Source organism: Thunnus thynnus, chromosome 3, assembly GCF_963924715.1.
Source record: "Thunnus thynnus chromosome 3, fThuThy2.1, whole genome shotgun sequence".
Lineage (NCBI taxonomy): Eukaryota > Metazoa > Chordata > Actinopteri > Scombriformes > Scombridae > Thunnus > Thunnus thynnus.
This window is the reverse complement of record NC_089519.1, coordinates 4,135,345-4,154,376: the sequence shown is the minus strand read 5'-3', so window position 1 is coordinate 4,154,376 and position 19,032 is coordinate 4,135,345. Positions and strand designations below refer to the sequence as shown.

The window sequence follows — 19,032 nt, the reverse complement described above, 5'->3', positions numbered from 1 at the left end:
CTGGCTAGTTTCTAGTGAAGATCTTTATCTTGGCCTACAGCTATAGGAGTCAAAGCTGCGTTTACCTACAAAGGTGAGGCTTTGAAGAGAACAAAATGGAGCTATCATTTATCCAGAAATGAGGTGTTAGGCTAGGCAAGGTTACTATTTTTAGCGTATAAATCACCACCCTGATTCCTCTTGGCCTTTCACTAAGCTGCTGAGTGCTGAGAGGGAGGGCAGGTTGCCACCGCAGCTCACAGGGGGTTTTCCTTGCCGTGTGCTATCTGTTAACACATCTGTCTGCTACGTAGCAGAGCAAGAGATAACAGTTGACATTTTAATCATCATCTGGGCCCAACTACTGACTTTGTATTCATTAATACACTCTATCACAGGACTGTTCAATAGTAAAAAAAATATGTGACGGTATGACTTGCACACTTTAGTGGTTCAGAAGCTTGTTTAACTGTCATGCGTCATTGTTTGCCTGGCAAAGTGTCGAAGTTCTCTGTAACACTGAAATTTGAGTGGGAGGTAATAACACATTGTGCCATTTTGTTTAAATGTTTTGAGGTCACACAGACGTTTTGGGATATGTATGCTCTTCTGTTCATATAACAAGCAAGCTCTTCGTGAGTTGTCTTGGTAGCTCAACCAAAAAACCACGACATCACATGTGGTGTGCCTCAGGGGTCTACCTTGGGTCCACATCTACTTAATCTCTAAATGGAGTACTTGAATTAGATACCTGAGTCAACCAACCTGGAGTGCAAAATCACACAGCCTCAGGTCTTGAGGGCACAGGTCCATTCAAATTAGTCAAAACCACTTACTCTCAGGGGTCATGAGTGGTTGGAGTGTACTCCTATACAAACTGCAGGGAATGATCCCAGTGTATCAGGTCCATGTCATGAGTGTCAAGTCCCAAGACTTGGGAATCAGACTTGAGTCAGGTCTATTTCCTACATTTGCACAGCTATGCTAGCAACATTTACATTGCATTCCCTAATTGAGGGTTTTAGCTTTTAACTTTCCATCAGCAAGTTTTTTGCTTTGAATGTCAACTGGTTTCTAGCAGCTGAGTCATACCTTAGGGGCGTTAACTCTTTTAGTTAAAACAATTTCTACACCATTTCTATCAGCCAACTGTCCAACTTTAAATCTGTTCTTCTCTCTCTCCTCTCACTGTCGGTGTGAATCGTCACGACCCTCCTCCACCCCGTTCACCTGCAGTTCATCACTTCAGCGCCCAGGTCTGAGCTCACCAGAGGCCCGCTCCTCTTCTCAACATCCAGATCTCAGCATTCTCTTTATTTATCGCCACCACCAGTGTCTAGACTCCATCGAGGGATATCCTACTCTACTCTCGGCTTCGCTACCCTCTTTATAGATACGATGACTTCACGATGGGGTCTAATCACCAAAGATTTTTCACAACTAGTATCTCATTGATGCAGTTTATATAAATGGACTGCTTAGACTGAACTCCGTTTATGGCTCAGAGACCTTAGAGCCCTTTGAACAAACTCTCCTGATTGCCTTTACACAGCTGGAGAATATTGAGGTCCTAGTTAATACAGCATGAACGCTGCAGAGATCTGTTCATTTGCAGACGCAGGCTCATTAGCATAGCCCACGCACACATGCTGTGAGTGATATCTACAAGGTCAGGAGAGGACAAGGGGGTTTGTCATGGCAGTCACAACAGCTGGTAGACGACTGCTCTGTTTACTACCTTCTATGGCAACCTTTTCTCCAGCATGTTAACAGGTAGAAAAAAAACGAGAGGGAAAACTGAAAAAAGAAGACCTGCTGGTTCATTCAGTCATGTTGCAAACGCCAAAAGCCATAATAAATTGGCTTATCAGATGCAGGCCATCTGTCAGATGCTTAATAATTAACAGAACTTCACAAGATGTGTTCGAAAAAGTTACCTAACAGCTAAAGTCTTGGCAGAGTCTTTTTTCACTGTAATGAGCCAGCTGACAGGGGCAGCGGCTTGGCTGTTCACCTCTGCTTTCTGTGATCTTTGCTAGATTTACTTTGTGCTTTGCTGTACAGAAAGCTCAGTAAAAGTAAGCTTTTGTCCATATGATCAATTTAGTGGCTGCAGCTGTGTGTGTGTGTATGCATTAGGGGTTTAATTATGGACTGCAGGAATAGATACTTTGGCTCCTTTAGCCTTGTACTTTACCACTGCAAAACATCAGGCAGTCCAGAAATTCAGCAAACACATTGCCTGTTGTGAAAGGACGTTTGTGTGCAAAGAGCCCCAGGAGGAGAGGGAGGAAGTAGAAAAGATTCTTCTCTCTAAATTTAATGTAGAACCAGATCGATGCTACTCCAAACTCCAACTTCTGCCAACTTCTATGGAGAACATCCAGCAGGCCTCACACATATTTCTATAAACAGAAGTCAGGTTCAGGTCTGACTGAGGGAGAATTTCAGAAAATACCTGCTGTGTAGATGCTGGTGGGTTGGGGTCAGAAAGCCCACTGGTTAACTGCACTTTGTTGTGTAGCAGATAGGTGTCACACTTTGCATATGCAAGGTTTTTTCATTAGTACGCTTATATTTGATCCAAAATGTAAGGTTTTACAGTTTGATCTTTTTTCAGTTGCGGTGCATGTTTTGCATTTATTTGCTCTGATGTTAATATTTGGGTTGGCTGCCATCCATGTAAATTTTTGCTAGATTCTATGATGTGCATAACCAACATTCATTTCTCTGTGACAGATTATGTAATGGCATCAAGCACTGAAAATGATTTAGAAATCTACAGTTGTCATAATGACGTCAGACAGTTAGTGAGTCAGTGTTCCTTCAAATCAGGCTGCCAACACATGAAATGAATAGAATCCTATCCAGATAATAAGTACTTTTGTTATAACATAACCAATATCAAGTCATCATCATAGCGTTGTGAGCTCAATGTTATGTTGATAAGTTACCTATCCTCATAGGTTTATACAGCATCTACCAAGATTCTGCACTGCTGAATTAAATCGCCGACCTGTGACTGGAAACTTCACTTTCCAGTTTCCAGTTAACTGATGTTTGCTTTTTAAGTGCTCAGTAAATACGTTTTTTTTCTTTGTCTTGTAGGAGTTGCAGTGCAGGTAAGCCTGTAGTTATTTACCTGTGATACATAACAAACACAAATAGAGAAAGCTTTAAGTTCCTTGAGATACAGAAGGAGAAGGAGTGAGGCAGGGTGACCTATCTGTAACTTGTATCATTCTATTTCTGGGGTTTGAGCTTCAGACCTACTGCTGGTTCAGCTTCAGGGCCTTGCATGCAAGGTCAAGTATAGACTTCAGAACCTCTCAGGCTTCTATTTCAAGTGTTTTTGTGTGCACTCATAACGCAGGACAGCTAGAGCATGTTTGCCAGAATCCTAAATAAACCATGCCTTCACCTTTACACCACCATTGAAGGTATTAGTTTGCTCTGAACACAGTAATAGCTTCAGTCAGACTACAACAGTAATGATTACAACTCAGTGATAGTCAAACTTTGGAGATAAAACTGAGACCAATAATATCCGGAATGATGGATCACCAGTCTCAAAATAATATGATTTCCATGAAAGTATATTTTCTGAAATCAGCAGCTGCCTAGAAGATATGAAATGAAGATAACATATAAAAAAAATGTAAACACAATTTATAATTAATAGGCTAAAACACTCAATTCCACTCAATACAGATACCAGAGTGGTGGAGATGGATAGGTTTTCTAGTGCGCTGGCAGGCACTGGTGAGGACAAACTCCCGTCCTGCGGGATCTGTGACACCGAGTTAATTCAGGGTCAAGAGTAGATCCAACTCTCTCATGGACTGGTCATTAGTATTAGTATGTCTACCAGATACTTGCTGTAAACAAACCTCAGAGGGACTAGTGGAATGTGTTTGTGTGTGTGTGTGCATATGTGTACTTTGGGTACTGAATTGTGTGGGACTTTAGTGCACTGCAAATGTTGTATGTGTGTGTGCCTGTGTGTGAGGTCAAGGAGACAGGAATTCTGATAAGCTGTGGTTCCCATCAAACTGAACAAACAGGGATGTGACCATTGAGCCTTGAGAAGCCCAGTGGGTGCTTCAATTACACAGTTAACCAATCTGTGATGTGGAGATTTCTTGATGAAGTGTTGTGTGTCATGAATAATTTCCTTCAATCTGCCTTGAATGTTGAAGGCAGGCTAGTGATTTCTTGGCATCCGGGATTTTTTATTGATTCAGTTATAAATTACAGGTATACAGAGTAATAATATAACTGTGATGCAAAAGATCTTCCAATTGAGAAAATATCAGAAAGAGGTAAGCAATGTTGTGGTGTGTGGTGCCTGGTTGTTCAAATTACAATACAGCTGTCAAACAAGGCATTGTGTGTCTCAGTCCCAGTCCAGTGTCCTCTGAACTGTCCATTGTGCAGTAATCAAACTTGTGCTTAACTGGAAACAGATCAGCTGCCTTTTAGCTGAGAAACTGGCTCTCTTTAGACGGATATCTTCAAATTATTACATTATTCATGTATGCACAGTAAATACCTCATAGGGCTACCCTTTCCAAACCCTTTCATTGTATAAAACACATAAATTGGAAACAAACTATTAAATAGAGAGTGGCAGCATAGTGGCAGTCAGGGGAACTGGCAGATTTGGGAACGAGCCAGTTTTCATATTTTTAGGGTGTAGCTAGCTACAGAAATGTTTTTAACATATTCTTGGCTTCAGTGTAAGCCGTTGACTTTGTATTGGCCCAAAATAGACCAAGCTGCTGCAATATACCAAACCTTGAATATTGCAGAGCCAAAGGATTGAACATTATCTCTTTGATCGCTTCACCAGGCTTCCTGTTAAGCTAGCCTCCAGATAAAGGTTACTTATCTCTCAAAAGTGGGCGAATGAAAGGGTTGAAAATGAACACTTAATTTCAGGCACTGGTGATGACAAACTTGCCCTATCCACAGTACAACCTATAGAACTGCATGGCATCTAGCAAAGAATGAGGCAAAATATCTTTTGCTTGCATCTCGCCACATAGAAGCTGATTGTTTGTATGTTTGTATGTGTGTGAGTGATTGAGTGGAGGGTGAGGAGGCAGGAAGGTTAAAATCATGTCCTTCATAAAGAATTATTTTGCACCATTGTACAAACTTTAAATTAACAAATAGCATATCAGTCATATGGGACTGTAAATACGTAAAAATGTGTATTTGTAGTAATGAGATTAGAGTCTACAGCCATGCTAGCAGCTCTGAGGCTGTGCTTTGAGTTACATGCTAACGTCAGCATGCTAACATGCTGACAATGACGATGCTAATATGCTGATGTTCACATCCTTAGTTCAGCATGTTAATATGCTAACGTTTGCTAATTACTGTTGCACAAAACACTGAGGCTGAGGCTAATGGGAATGTAATTAGTTTTGCCAGTATTTAGTCACAAACCATAGTATTGGACAAATTAGAACTCTGATGAAAAATAATTATATTTCATTCAAAACCTAATTGCTAACCGCTTTGAGGAAAAGTCAGGGGATCGTGTAAGTCAGTGGGATTCACTATCTGGGAACCATGAATGTCTGTACCAAATTTTGTGCCAATTCATCTGCGATGTTAAGAATATTTCACAGGATAAGTGGAAACCACAGACCAACCAACAAAGGAACAGAGCGACCAATAGACCAACACTGCCATCCCTAGAGCCATTCGGCTAGCACTGTATCCACTTTCTTCTTCTTTGAGAACACAAACACAGCGAGGTGCAGACAACTGTGAGGATCAATGCAAGTCCACCAAAGTTAAAACACACATAACTCATACACTATGCTTCATTCACAGAACATGTTTGCATATCTCACCTTCATCAGGCTGGTGTCTGAAGCTGAATCCGTTTCCCTTATATACAATAAATTAATTCATCATGTGACAAATAACTATAAATACTATTTATACATAACATCATAATAAACCCCTTCTTCCAAATGGCTATATCCAAAATAACTGATACAAAATTTTGATTTATTACAATACATCCAGAACATATAATAGTTTTACAATCATCTTTTTGCAATATTCTTTAGCAAATGTACTGAATCATTTCAAGCCACCAATGAGTTAAAAAGCTGAATATCCATCTTACAGTTATTTCAGTTAGACCCAACTAATTTTAAAGTCCATCTGCATATTGAACTAAATACATACATCTATGCACAAAATTAATCAACTAACAATTGATTATTTAACAAAAATAACATCAAGTCCACTGTACTCTGCAGCTGAACCAAAAAGTCATTTATTTTATCCTTTGTTTTCTTCCACAAATGTTTACCTTCCTCTTCTATTTGCCTAGATGTTTGTATCCAGGCTGAGCAAAAACTACTTGTGTCTGTTTACACTTAAGACTTGTTTGACTTGTCTCTAACAGTACGTACATTACATATACAGTAAGGTAAAGCGAGAGAGGAGTGATAACGGCCTCAATTCACTATGCAGCTAATCAGAGATGGAGTACATATATATATATATATATATATATATATATATATATAGTATGTATATAGAGAGTATAAATAAAGTGCACATAGCCTTCATAAGTTTTAACGTTGCATCTCTATGTGTGTGTGAAAAACAGTGTAGGTGTGATGTGCAGGAAATAGCGTCTTTGATTGCTGTCAAATAGTTTTTCAAGAAATGCCTCAGTTTCAAAAGGTCAAGCGGATTACATCGCAGGATTTGAAATGAAATTTATTCAAGGCTGTGGAGGTTTACACAGCCCAATTTAATACCACTCCAATGGGAAATTTTCACCAGGAAGTGATTCAGCAGTTCCCAGTCAACCCACCCACCCTCTATCCTCCACCAATACCAAACACACACACACACACACACATACACACACACTTGAATGCATGTAAGCACTTACATCCTTCTACTATCGTCTCCCCCCAGCAAAGCCTTGATCAAACCTCTTTTTAGACAGGCACGTCACAGACTATTAACAAGAGAGACTCAAGATCTGTTAGTGTTCATTAGGATCCCAGAGCGTATAAATACCATCAGCGGGCAGCCCAGGGGACTCTCCACTATCACATCAACCATCAGTCAACACTGATAATCATTGGAAACGATGATATATTTCTGAGGAAATGTGACAAAACATTATCTTTTACGCTCTTAAAAGGCTGTTTTTCTTGCAACTTAAGTTCCAAAGAGATCATTCTTTGGGCTAATGTGAGTCAATACAAAAATCAATATCTAAAACCTGTTCAAATAAGTTGATGATTCATAAAAATTAGGCATCAGATAAACTGGTTTCATCTGTACTTACTCAACAAAATTATCTCCCTCTATTCTGACGGTGATAGACACAAAAAGTACACAACTTTGAGTCCAGTGACAGCTTTACTGGGTCAATTAACATATATTAGCAATTGTCATAATGTTACTAATATCAACATGTGAAAATGATTAATTAACACATTTCAAAAGGCAAATTACACTGAATAGACACCACAACAGTTGGCATTCTCTTTAGATATGACAGACTCAGTTATGAAGGGCAAATGTCATTTTGAACATTTTAAAACAATGTTAATATAAGCAACAAAATGAAAGTTGAGCTGATGTCCACGGCTGCTCCCTGCATTGTTTGTGAGTCCAGAGTAATACATTTTCTTCAGATATCAGTTGATATTTTTCACAATACCAGTGCTCCTCTGAGCTGACAGTAAACGTCCAAGCTGCATATATATCAAATTCTTGTTGCCTCAGAACCAGGAACAATCTTTCAAATGTATTACAGAAATATTACATCAAATATTGCACATACTGGTGTGTAGTATGAAAGAAACGTTTTCTCTAAGATGGCTTGTTTCATAAAGATCAAACTAAACTGATTACTGGTGTAATTATTTGGATTTGCGTTGGACTATGTTGGAACTGAACTCACATAATGAACTACTTACTGACCTTGAAGGTTTCAATGAAGCATACAGCAAAAGGCGGCTCTGTTAATATTACTCTTTTCAATTTAACTTCATAACCAACAATGTTCCTCCTGTCGAAAAAGTACAGCGGTGATGTCACCTGATATCATTCTTACTCCTTACTCCGCTGTAATCAGCTGACAGCATGCTGATTCAATCTATGTTTCTAATCAGTCACACACCAATCACAGGCGTTCTCTCAACAAGGCAGTCCATTTAAATATCACTCCTTTCTACGTTGATCCCTGCTGGCAAAGCTTTGCCTCCACCACCCCAGGCTCCACCTCTCTGGTTAAAATTCTTAACACGGCTGGTAGCCTGGAGTTCACGTCTTGCTTTGGGGTCGTTCTTGTACACCCAGGTGAGTTTCTGCATTGTGCTCCCTGGTTTAGCTTAGCTAATCCAGGGAGCGTCTTAGAGCGGAGCCGTCAGTGCCGAGCTAAAGTGTATTTCCATTTGTTGCAATAAATGGTTTAATCTATGATAAGAGTGTTCCTGACTGAATCATAGTATTTGAATGTGACTCTCATTAATTGAACTTAAGTGAATCAAGCAGTTGACAGGAATCGTGTCTTAGCAGCTGTATCCCCATAAAGATAAAGGTACTGTTGCGCACGTAACGTAATAAGGAATCACTCTCTGTTATTGTTTTTTTTCTGTATCTAAGGAAGCTTTCCTAAACAAAGTACTCAGTATTTTTTAGCAACACACACATACACAGACTGTGCATAGTCACATAGTCAAGCTGCCCTATAATAATAGCAACCAAATCTGGCTTTAATTTGATACCTACTGCACATGTCCCCTGCCAAGATAAACAGTGCCAGTCAAAACTTTTGACTGGTACTGTACGTGTAAAGTAAAGCATCTTTTTGTCTGAAATAAAAATGCAGGGTGTATTATGGTTAAAACAAGCATATTACATACAAGCAATACTTTAGCATCATTGCGTGTCATTAAAGCAATAACTAGTCTAGTGTTTATGATGCATAATTCTCTTGGGAAAGAGAGTTCAAAAGACCTATTTAGATCCATCATCCGATTGTATAAACAGAATAATAACTGCTCATGTTCTTATTTTTTTATTTATTTTGTCTGTCACAGAGCATGGGAACTCAAAACATCATCTATTCTCATCTGCCAGTGGCCGACTCAGCTTTCAGTGACAAAATCTTGAGGTTTTATGAGCAATCTAAATCGCGAGGACGGTAAAATATCTATATATTTCATGAAGTGTGGGTATAAAGTACGCTCAGGGAATGCCTCTGGTGATCCTCAACATGTGTTTATATTAGTCTGAGTCGCCTCAGGAGACAAAATTCCTTTGGGGGTCTAAGTTGAGGAAGTTTACGATCCCCTGTCGAATCAGATAGAGTTCACTGCAAGGAATAAGCGACAAACATCCAAACATGATGCATGGTATAATAAAATATGAGGGCGTGTACATCAGAAACATTAAAATGTATAACCTACAGCACTTTGGACTTCGAATAACAAGCTCACTCTGGGAATATGATTTCTCATAAATTAGTGATCTTTGTATTCAGATCCTGGTGTTGATTCCTTATTAAACTTTGTATTGTTGTACACCCGGTCTGTCGTGTTGTTTTGCCTAAAAACACAACATAGCCTCAAGACATTTTTGTTAATAAAAGAAGAAACAGTTCCAGTGCATCTACAGTAATCAGCGGGAGGATTTTCCAAACAGTGGAGCGTGGAGCAGTACATTACAGCAAACAGACTTTAAAATCAAATTCCGCAAAAGATTTGGCATTTATGCAGCGTGTCGTTCTATCTGCTTTATTATCCGGAAACGATGTGCCCTTTCCATTCCCATCTCCTCCCACTTCTTCTCTATCTCCAGCTCTCCCCCTCTCATTTGATTGATCAGTAGATGAACAGCAGTGGTTCACAACTTTTAACTTCTCACATTCTTTCTTGATTTCTCAGCTGGAGGTTTATGCAGATTTCAGCTGATGTGCTTTACACACAGCGCATTCATTGAGCAGAAAATGACATCACGGCAGTATTTCTAAACAGAGGGGGTGGCTCATCTACAATACGATGAATACAGCTCGGTGGAAGAGGCCAAACTTCATTTGACACACTATATGAGTGGAGTACATTCTTATATTCCCAGTGGAAGAACATGAGTAGCTGTTGTGTCTCCTCTCATGTGTCCATTCTGCAGGCTGCAGCTCTAGCTACCAGACATCAACATAATCCTATCTGGCATTTATTACAGTGCAGTTTTATGTACATGTCTTTGTGGGCATGCACGTTTGAGTCTACAATGATGTCATTTTGCTAAAACAGTGCACCCTGACAGATCTCTGCAGGACATGTCAGCTCTAACACACCAAAATAAAATCAGTGCACTAAGCACAAATATGCAGCATCAAGTTTCTTTGGGACTATGTTTCCTTGGAAGCCATGCTTGTGCCAAGGTTTGCACAGGGGCGTGTGCTAAAAGCATGCGCTGGGATTCGACTCACTGAGGGGTGGGAGGCTGACTTATGTGGACACTGATACAGAAGCCATTACATCACACAGCCATACGCAGCTAGATTTACAATGAGAAACGCAAACACTGAATACTGCTACACTGTAAAACGGGTCACACATACAGTAGTTCTCACACTAAATCTTTTTGTAAATGATGTAAGAGCATCAATCATTACCTTTCTATATTTAGAAAAATGAAAATTCAGAGTGTATAAGTCGTAAGTACACAATATTCATGTTTTTCAGAGAAAATAAATCATGTAATATATCAGCAACAGGTGATTTCACCCTCCGGCAACGCTTCATCTCTAGAGTCAAGACACCAAAATGATTTTCTTTCTTCCTCTTAAAAACACAGCCCCCCAAACTAAGTGCTCTGTTCTTCACTGTTATAAAAGTGTAAAAAAGAAAAACCGTTTCAACATTCCTTCGTACTATAACAAAAACAGAGTGCACACACTGACACCTATATCTGAAACCCCTTGTTTATCGCACTTCTATAGTTAGATAGCTGATTGGAGCAGCTTGCCAATGTCCACTTTGACTGTGTGTGCTATGAATACAGCAAAATACAGTGATGTGGTGATTCATGCTGGAAACTAATGTTAATGGAAGACCTAGCATGCCACATCACTACTAACAGAATCGTCTTTCTAGGAACTCTGCCACTCACAAGAGGTGTTTAAGTGGATTCCCTGTGGACTTTTCCTCGCACCAGTGGCTTCCTGAATGGTGAAACCGTGGACACCATGACAAGGTGTTTATAGACAACTCCTAGACCAGAACAGGCTTGTTTAAAAGAGATGGCCAACACCCTTGCTTTAAGGAAATGGACTAAAAATACAGATGAAAGGCTCCATTGGTTGTGCCAACCCAAGATGCCTGTGGCACAGATGATGTAATTTAGCTCCACTCCAGTTTAATCTTGTTTTCAATTCTCAAGCAGAATCCTTATAATGAGATGGTGCGCGTCCCAAGCCTTGTCACCAGAACACCTATTTTTCCCAGACCTGCTGGAGTCTGCCAAAACCATCTCCTCCTGTGTAATTTGCTCTTTTAAATATTAGATCACTCCTGCCTACGGCATTACTCATTAATATGACAAATTAGATTTCTCTTATATTAACTGAAGCACTGCTTACACCTTGCATCCCTCAGTAATTTAGAGGCTGTGTTTCTGATACCATTTTACTGGAGATCATCCTCACATACAGTGTATTACCATCCAAAATGGTACTGGAGTTTTCTCTGGGCGTCTGTTTGAGCTCTGCCAGGCTGCCATGTCACCCTCTGGTCAGTTCTGTCTGTTTCCAAGCAGAGGAGACAGAAAGGGCACTGTGCTGCTGCTTAACTCTGTTACTCTGTCACAGCTATCTGTGCACAAAACAGCCCCGAGGGGCTATGTGTGATTGTCTGAGTGTATGTGTGTGTATGTGTGTGTGTGTGTAAGCAGAGGGGAAATCAGTGCAAAACGACTTGCAGATTGCCCCGGGTCATATGTGCTGCACTGGTTAAGTGGACATCAATGATGCAGCAGCCACACACCCACACAAGCACATCAAACCTCTCAGTTTCATCTGCTGAGCCCCTGTGGTGAAATGGGAAGCTCTTGCATTATTGATGGTCTTGTCCTGTAAAGCACTGAACTTACTCGAGCTGCTGGTAACATTACATCCAGCAGTCAAACGAAAACATTTTGTTGAATTAATTGCTTTAATCAGAGAAATTGATACTAGCGTGGAATGTACTTACTGCACCAGTGATACTATTACCCGTCGCTACTAGCGATGAGCTTAATTTTGCTGACATTATTTCAAACGCAATTTCATTTACAAAGTTTATTTAGGCATAGTTGTAAAAGTTTTAATAGTAATGTATCTGCTCCTATCACTGTGAAACTGGGAGATTAATCAAGTATTGTTGTTGTTGTAGTTTTTTTTTAAGATTATTTTTTGGGCATTTTAGCCTTTTGATTTGATAGAAGGCAGTGAGGAGGCAGACAGGAAACAAGGGGAGAGAGAGGGCAAAGGTCACTGGCAGGAACTGGTACCAGTGGTGTTGCAATTATGGGGCATCTGCAGGAACCATCCAGCTACCAGGGCGCTGCCTCAACTGTTGTTCTTTCTTAAAAAATGGCACCCTCAAACTGCACCAATGAAAGTGCCTTTTTGGCAAACCACTAGACCGGCTACACAGAGCAATTCTAAGGTGTGATTATGTGCATATCTGCAGCTGAACCTGCCCTTGAAACAACACCCTGAGGCCTGAGGGGGGGGAGAACGTATGCATGGTAATCTTACCCACTCAAATCAAGGCTACCCCCTCAAGAAGAGTTGCTACTAAAAAGATCTTGTGGCTCTGGTTGGCATCTTTGTGCACACTTTCTTTCTTCCAGCAGGGGAGTTATAAAACACAGACATGAGTCATAAAATGTAGGTAGCCTAGATATTGTACTGTAGATCTTCAGGATATTTGCTGGCCATGGGAGTTATTGCCTTCCTCAATTGCACGCCTGGGAGGCAGCAAGTCATGTAATATGTGTGGTTGCCCCTAGCAACAGTACTGCTAAGTGCACAGAAAAGTATACTAAAGGGAGAATCAAATATTTTGATATGGCAAGAGATAACATACCCATGCATCTTTAAAAGAAAAAAGACTTGGTTCATGTGGTGACAGGAATTTAACAGCTATGGAGATTAATTTAACCCTCTGGCGCTCTGAACAAAGTCTGACAGATTTCTACATATTGATGCCTTTTCTGTTTGGGCGCCGTTATTAAATTGTAGCCTATTACATATAGTGGCATACTGTATGTCTTTATATCTGAGTGTGGAAATGGCATTAAAGGAAAAGGCTAAATAAGGTCTGCTAGACCACAGCACAAATGTATAAATACACTAGAGATGGGTTATGAGAGGAAACTGATACTTGATAAGACAGAATTAATAAAAAAATAACCTCAACTGGAAAAAAATACAATAATAAACCTTTAATGTATCAAACAGCAATGAATGAATGAATGAGCTTCAAGTAGGTCATTTAAAAACTGTCCTGCTGATGATGAACCTGATGTTCCTTCACTATTCTGCACCCCAGTGCCAGCTTCAATCAAAAATCACCCCGGCGTATACTATTTTCTGCTGTTACGGCTTCCATGTCATCCTTGGCGTGCTCTATTTAAAGAGTCTGGATTGATGATCTTGAATGACACACTGACATATCTCCAGTTACAGAGGCCAGACTGTGCTTCTGTAATGCTGAGAGGTTATGCGTGCCCGGCGGGCAAGCAGGCATGTAAATGGAGTTTCACACGCAGGCGAGCAGTGCTTGATGGCATATAGTCGGCGCTGGCAGCTGATGAAGAGGCGAACGGGAGACCTCATTGAACGTGTCATACAAGAGTTGATATCTATCAAGCACCGCAAATGATTTTGATGGCCTAGTTGTCCTTTTAATATGAGTAATGCTTGTAACAGAAAACTGTTGACTGGAAAAAACACATCAAAAGTGGCAGAATACTAATGTATGACAAATATATATGACTTGAAACATGTATGATGTGTTTTGAAAGCAGCTTCATTGACACCTGCCGATTCAATCAATAATATCAAAAAGCTAAACCTATCTGGAGTCTAGTGTGTTATCATTCATTCAAACAGTTGCAGGCAACCATCTGTTATTACTGTGAGTTTCTCTCCACCTGGCCAAGACAGATGTGGGCTCCTACATTTCACATCTGTCTGTGGGCCAGAGCATGTCACTGCTAATGGTACAGTAATCTGCCAGTCAGCTTTTTGTCTGAACTCAGTCCTGCAGGATGATTTAAAGTTATTATTATAGAATTATACCATGAACTCCGTTCTGTAACTCATCCGGGATGAAGGTCACTGCCGGTATGTTATGTCTGTTCTGTTATGTCACAACCTGTTTAGTTTGGAGGAAAAAAATATTGACTTTGATAGCAAGTTGCATTATTGGGAGAGAATAATTAGTTTGGTTCTTCTTACGGGGGCGGGGGTGGATACAGTGACTCACTAAGTGAAATATTTTAATCACTTTTCCTAATCGTGACACCCAGCTACTCGACTGGAACACTGATATTGAATGAATTGAATTAGCCACCTGCTGCTGCTCTGATTCAATCATGAGTCAACTCAATATAACATTTGAATGTCCTCCTTTCAATAGATACGACCAAAGTAAAAGATAGGAGCTCTTCCCTTGAGAATTATCAATGAAAACTTTTTTTTCTTATCTCTCTTTTCTTTTTGTAACTTTTTTCATTCGTCAATATATATGTATGACGACATCAACATACGTCTAAAGAAGGATGATTTTGTGATTTTAACCATCTACACATAGTTCAAACAGACACTAAAGTAATATGAACAACCTTGAAGCTCTAGGTGCTTGGAAAATTGGTAACAGTGCATGTGCTTCAGTGCAATGACAGGAAAGGCACCTCTCACTGACAAACACGTGAGAGGCAACAGCTGGGCTTTGGTTACTTACATCTGTGTCGGGCCCCTTATCAGCCCCGGGGCAGGAGAACGTGACAAATTCATGGCACCTCTTGTGGACCACAAAACAGCAAACTGCAGGGAAGAAAAGAGGTGAGAGGAGAGTAGAAAGAGATGGGGAGAGAGAGATTTGATGCAGAAAGACAGAAAACAAAAAGGAAGAGAAAGAGTGAGACGGTTAAAATACAGTGTATCATTATTGATTGATATGTAGACAGACAGCAGAAAGACACAGACCTCAGAATACTGAAAAGGACTGAAAAAAAAAAAACAAAAAAAAACGACTGATGTCTGGGCTAGGCTCCTTATCATGTATCCAGATGGCCAGTCCTGCCTGCAGGCTAGCTGCTCTTATTGCACAGTACAGTGCCACCTCCTCACTGACATGACAGGAGCTGAAGCAGACACCACACACACACACACACACACACATACACATACACAATTACACTTCTGCATGTACGTGCAACCCCGAGCTCAAAAGCAGAGAAAATGCATCCACAAACGGACACAATTACTGCACATATATCCACACGATGCACATCCAGGCCTGCATACTTCAATACATCCGTGCCTACATACTGTCAGAGTGCACAGTGTGGATCTCACGGTCTAAGTGCCGGTCACTGAGTGCACTGCAGTCTGCAGCCAAACAAGCAGCCGACTCGAAGAGGAGGAAGGCGCCTGTTACTGGCTCTCAGAAACTCGCTGACACCAAGACGAGACAGGGTGAGGGGGGCTAATTGTGTGAGCTGGACATCGTAAATTACAAATACTGTATGTTCTTACTGTTCAGTCGTTAAATGTCCAGACTGACACTTGTTCACCATAGATGAGTCTGGATAAGTGTCATTTTTCCGCTTCTCTCTCCATTTATCAGACAAGTCCGCCCCTCCCTTTCTTCCTCAGACCTAATATTTTCAAGGCTAACACTTGCTGCATGAGATGAAAGCGCCTGAATTGGTGGTTTTCAATAGTCTTCACTTAGCAATGAGTAACCATAAGCAGACTCCATTAGTGGTTAAGGCTGCATCCGTGATGTGATGCATTTTCAGAGGAGAACTTGCTTGAGTTTCACAGTTTCACTGCTGTTTCAGCAATAGAGTTAAGGGATGTGCGGTGTCTCTCACTCTTACACTGTACACGCATCCACCTATAGATCACCTCTCTCCTTTCCACTGTATCCTTCTCAAACAGCTCCACCCAAACACAAACAACATGAGTGTTTAATATGAGCTGTGATAAGCACCATGACTGAACAAATGTAGAAATAAAGCCTCTGACAGAAACCCAGACTTCACCAGCAGAAAATCCAAGGAAAAATGAGTCACAAACTGTTTCCCTGATGAGTAATATGCAAATGGACTTATCGGAGGATCGGCGCTCCTCCAGTCCGCATGTTGAAGTGTCCTTGGGCAAGACACTGAACCCCAAATTGCTCCCGATGGCTGCGCCAGCGGTGTATGAGTGTGTATGAGTGTGTGTGTGTGTGTGCGTTAGATTAGATCCTGATGTTTTGCTCCTGATGAGCAGGTTGGCTATCTGCTATCAGCATATGAATGTGTGTGTGTGAGTGTTGACATGTATTGTAAAAGAGCTTTGAGTGGTGGGAAGACTAGAAAGGCACAAATCCAGTCCGTTTAACATTTAAATACTCATTCATGTGTCCTCATTCAGTCAAAAAGTCGAAATCGTTATTCACATAGTTCAGAAACGCAAACTGACTAGTGACAGCGCTTCTCTTAAGATTATGGTTATTATTTTTGACTTCTGAACAATGATTTTTTGGCGTGAGTCAAACTCGGTACCATCCACCATGCGTCGCCTCTTCTAAAATCCTGAATAAAGACAGCTAGTTATGAATGCAACACTTCATTAGCATATCACATACATGTAAAATGTGCCGAGCGCTTATCGCGCCTTTAAAACTTTATTAGAGTCCAATAAAATGCGGCTCATAAATCAGGTTGATATGACACTTTTCATATTCGCTCTTCCTTTGTTCTTCCTCCTGTGTCCTTAAGTTTACTGCTACATTTTTCTCTGGCACCTGCCCAGCAGCAACATTTGTATCACTAACATAGCTGGTTGCTGTACTGTTTCTACACTCAGACTGTATGAACAGACAACAGCAGTTCTGCTTCTATGTAACCGTATCACTACATGGAGATAAAATGCATTGTTAGTAGTTCCTCTGTCATATCAGTTCTCAATGAACAACATGTGTTTTGATGGAGCAGATTGCATAATAATACACCTTTACATGCTCACTGCTATAAGAAACAGGCCCTATTACTACAAGTAACATGTTAAAACATGAAAATGTACTATATATTACATGTATTTTCAATATTTACATAGCAGTAGTAGTACAAATATGCGGTATTTTTTCTCAGTAGAGGGTTGTTTGTTATGTGGGTGGCAGACACCCAGATGTCACACACAGTGCTTTGATCAACAGAACATGTATTGTTTGGATTTCCGCTCCAGCTACTGGTAACATAGGTGCAATTCACCATCAACAGCAGACCTAGTACTGTAGCACAGTGTATTGTGGGTATTTGGTTAATGGCTTGCAAAAGGATAAATCTAAGCATTTGACACTTTTTAAGAACTTGGCAGGACATATTATGCCAGTTCTCCACAGACAGGTTGTTCTTTGGAGCATGAATGCTTGTTCTTCATGCCTGCAGTTGTAAATATTCACACAGAATCTCCAGTTGGAGTGAAATGCATTGTAGTCGTGCCTGTTGGTGAGAAAAACCCTCTTTCATCACCCAGAATTCACAAGTAAGGGACTCAGTTACTGCAGCATTTTAGTCACAAGCCAACTTCTCTACCCATGATGCTACAATCAGTCATTTGAAAATAAAAGACTATGCTGTGTTTTTGACCAGATCAGACAATATAGATTATTTCTAAGCTATACATACACCATACCAACCAGTAAAGAAAGAGCTAGGGTTGCCAGCATGTTGGCATTCACGTGTACTTTAATGATGGCAAATCAATACAGCCCCTACACACAGACATATCACCACCATCACCACAAGTCAACCCCTACTACTCTCTCATGCCTCCCAGGAGCTGTTGGACAGTACGGTCAATAACCAACATGAAACCATGACCCATAACTCAAACCACCGCCAGCCCACAACCAGACAGGTCCTGAATCTCAATGATTCATTACCTCCATAATTCAACTCTACAATAAACAGCTGATGGTAGTGTGAGTTGCCCCAATTCACTCTGAACACTTTGAAGACCGAAGGGCTACAGAGATACACCGATGTTACAGTGAGCACCAAACCTTTGTCTCGTTTCTGTCAATGAACTTTGAGTTTCTGTGTGGGGTGCTCGTTCTGTTGTCCGTTTAGTTGTCATTGCTCATCATAACTACAGAATCCTTCTCCTATTTATTCCAAACAATGTGTTTAACACATTGCTTTCTTTGCAGCAGTGGATTTCTCCTGTGAAAGGCCTACCAGCCATGTATATGACAAGACAGGATATGGGGGGGGGGGACAATTAGCCCGTAGAAAACAAAGTTGCTTTGTAGCAGTGCATTCTGGTTTGTACTCCACAGAAAATACAAAACATATGTGCTGAGCAGACTCAGCAAATATCAACATCTGATTACGATCAGCGGTTAAGTCTACTCTATTTTGGCACTCCATCGGTGCTTCATGGGCTGCTTATATTTAGTTTGTCTCGTTCCTGCTGCTCAAGTTAAACTCCCAAAACCTAAATCAGTGTTAAAATAATCTGGATAGGAGATATATTTTCTTTAACATTGAGATTTGTGGAGTGGCCTTGCTGTTAGAGAATATGTAACAGACAAAGAAAGACAAAAAGAGGGAGGAAGCGTAAATGTGAGATGGACTAAGATCGAAAAGGAGGTCAGTAGAGGCAGGGCTGAAGATGGATTAGGTCACAACCCGTCATCTTCTAGTGTTCTCATTAGAGCTTGGCTGCCTGTTAACGGTTGTCCCAGCGGTTTTGTTCTGGAGCAACACTTGGAGGTTCAACACATA

At 40.6% G+C, this 19,032-nt stretch overlaps 1 protein-coding gene across 4 annotated transcripts in view; it reads right to left on the bottom strand.

Annotated features, from left to right (window-relative positions):
- The window catches only part of prkcaa (protein kinase C, alpha, a), a 146,150-nt gene that overhangs the window by 74,581 nt on the left and 52,537 nt on the right, over positions 1 to 19,032 (bottom strand). For all 4 annotated transcript variants that reach the window (XM_067581499.1, XM_067581503.1, XM_067581505.1 and 1 more), the window contains exon 3: positions 14,991 to 15,073. In XM_067581499.1, the coding sequence (XP_067437600.1) occupies positions 14,991 to 15,073 (83 nt within the window). The remainder of the gene's footprint in view (positions 1 to 14,990; positions 15,074 to 19,032) is intronic.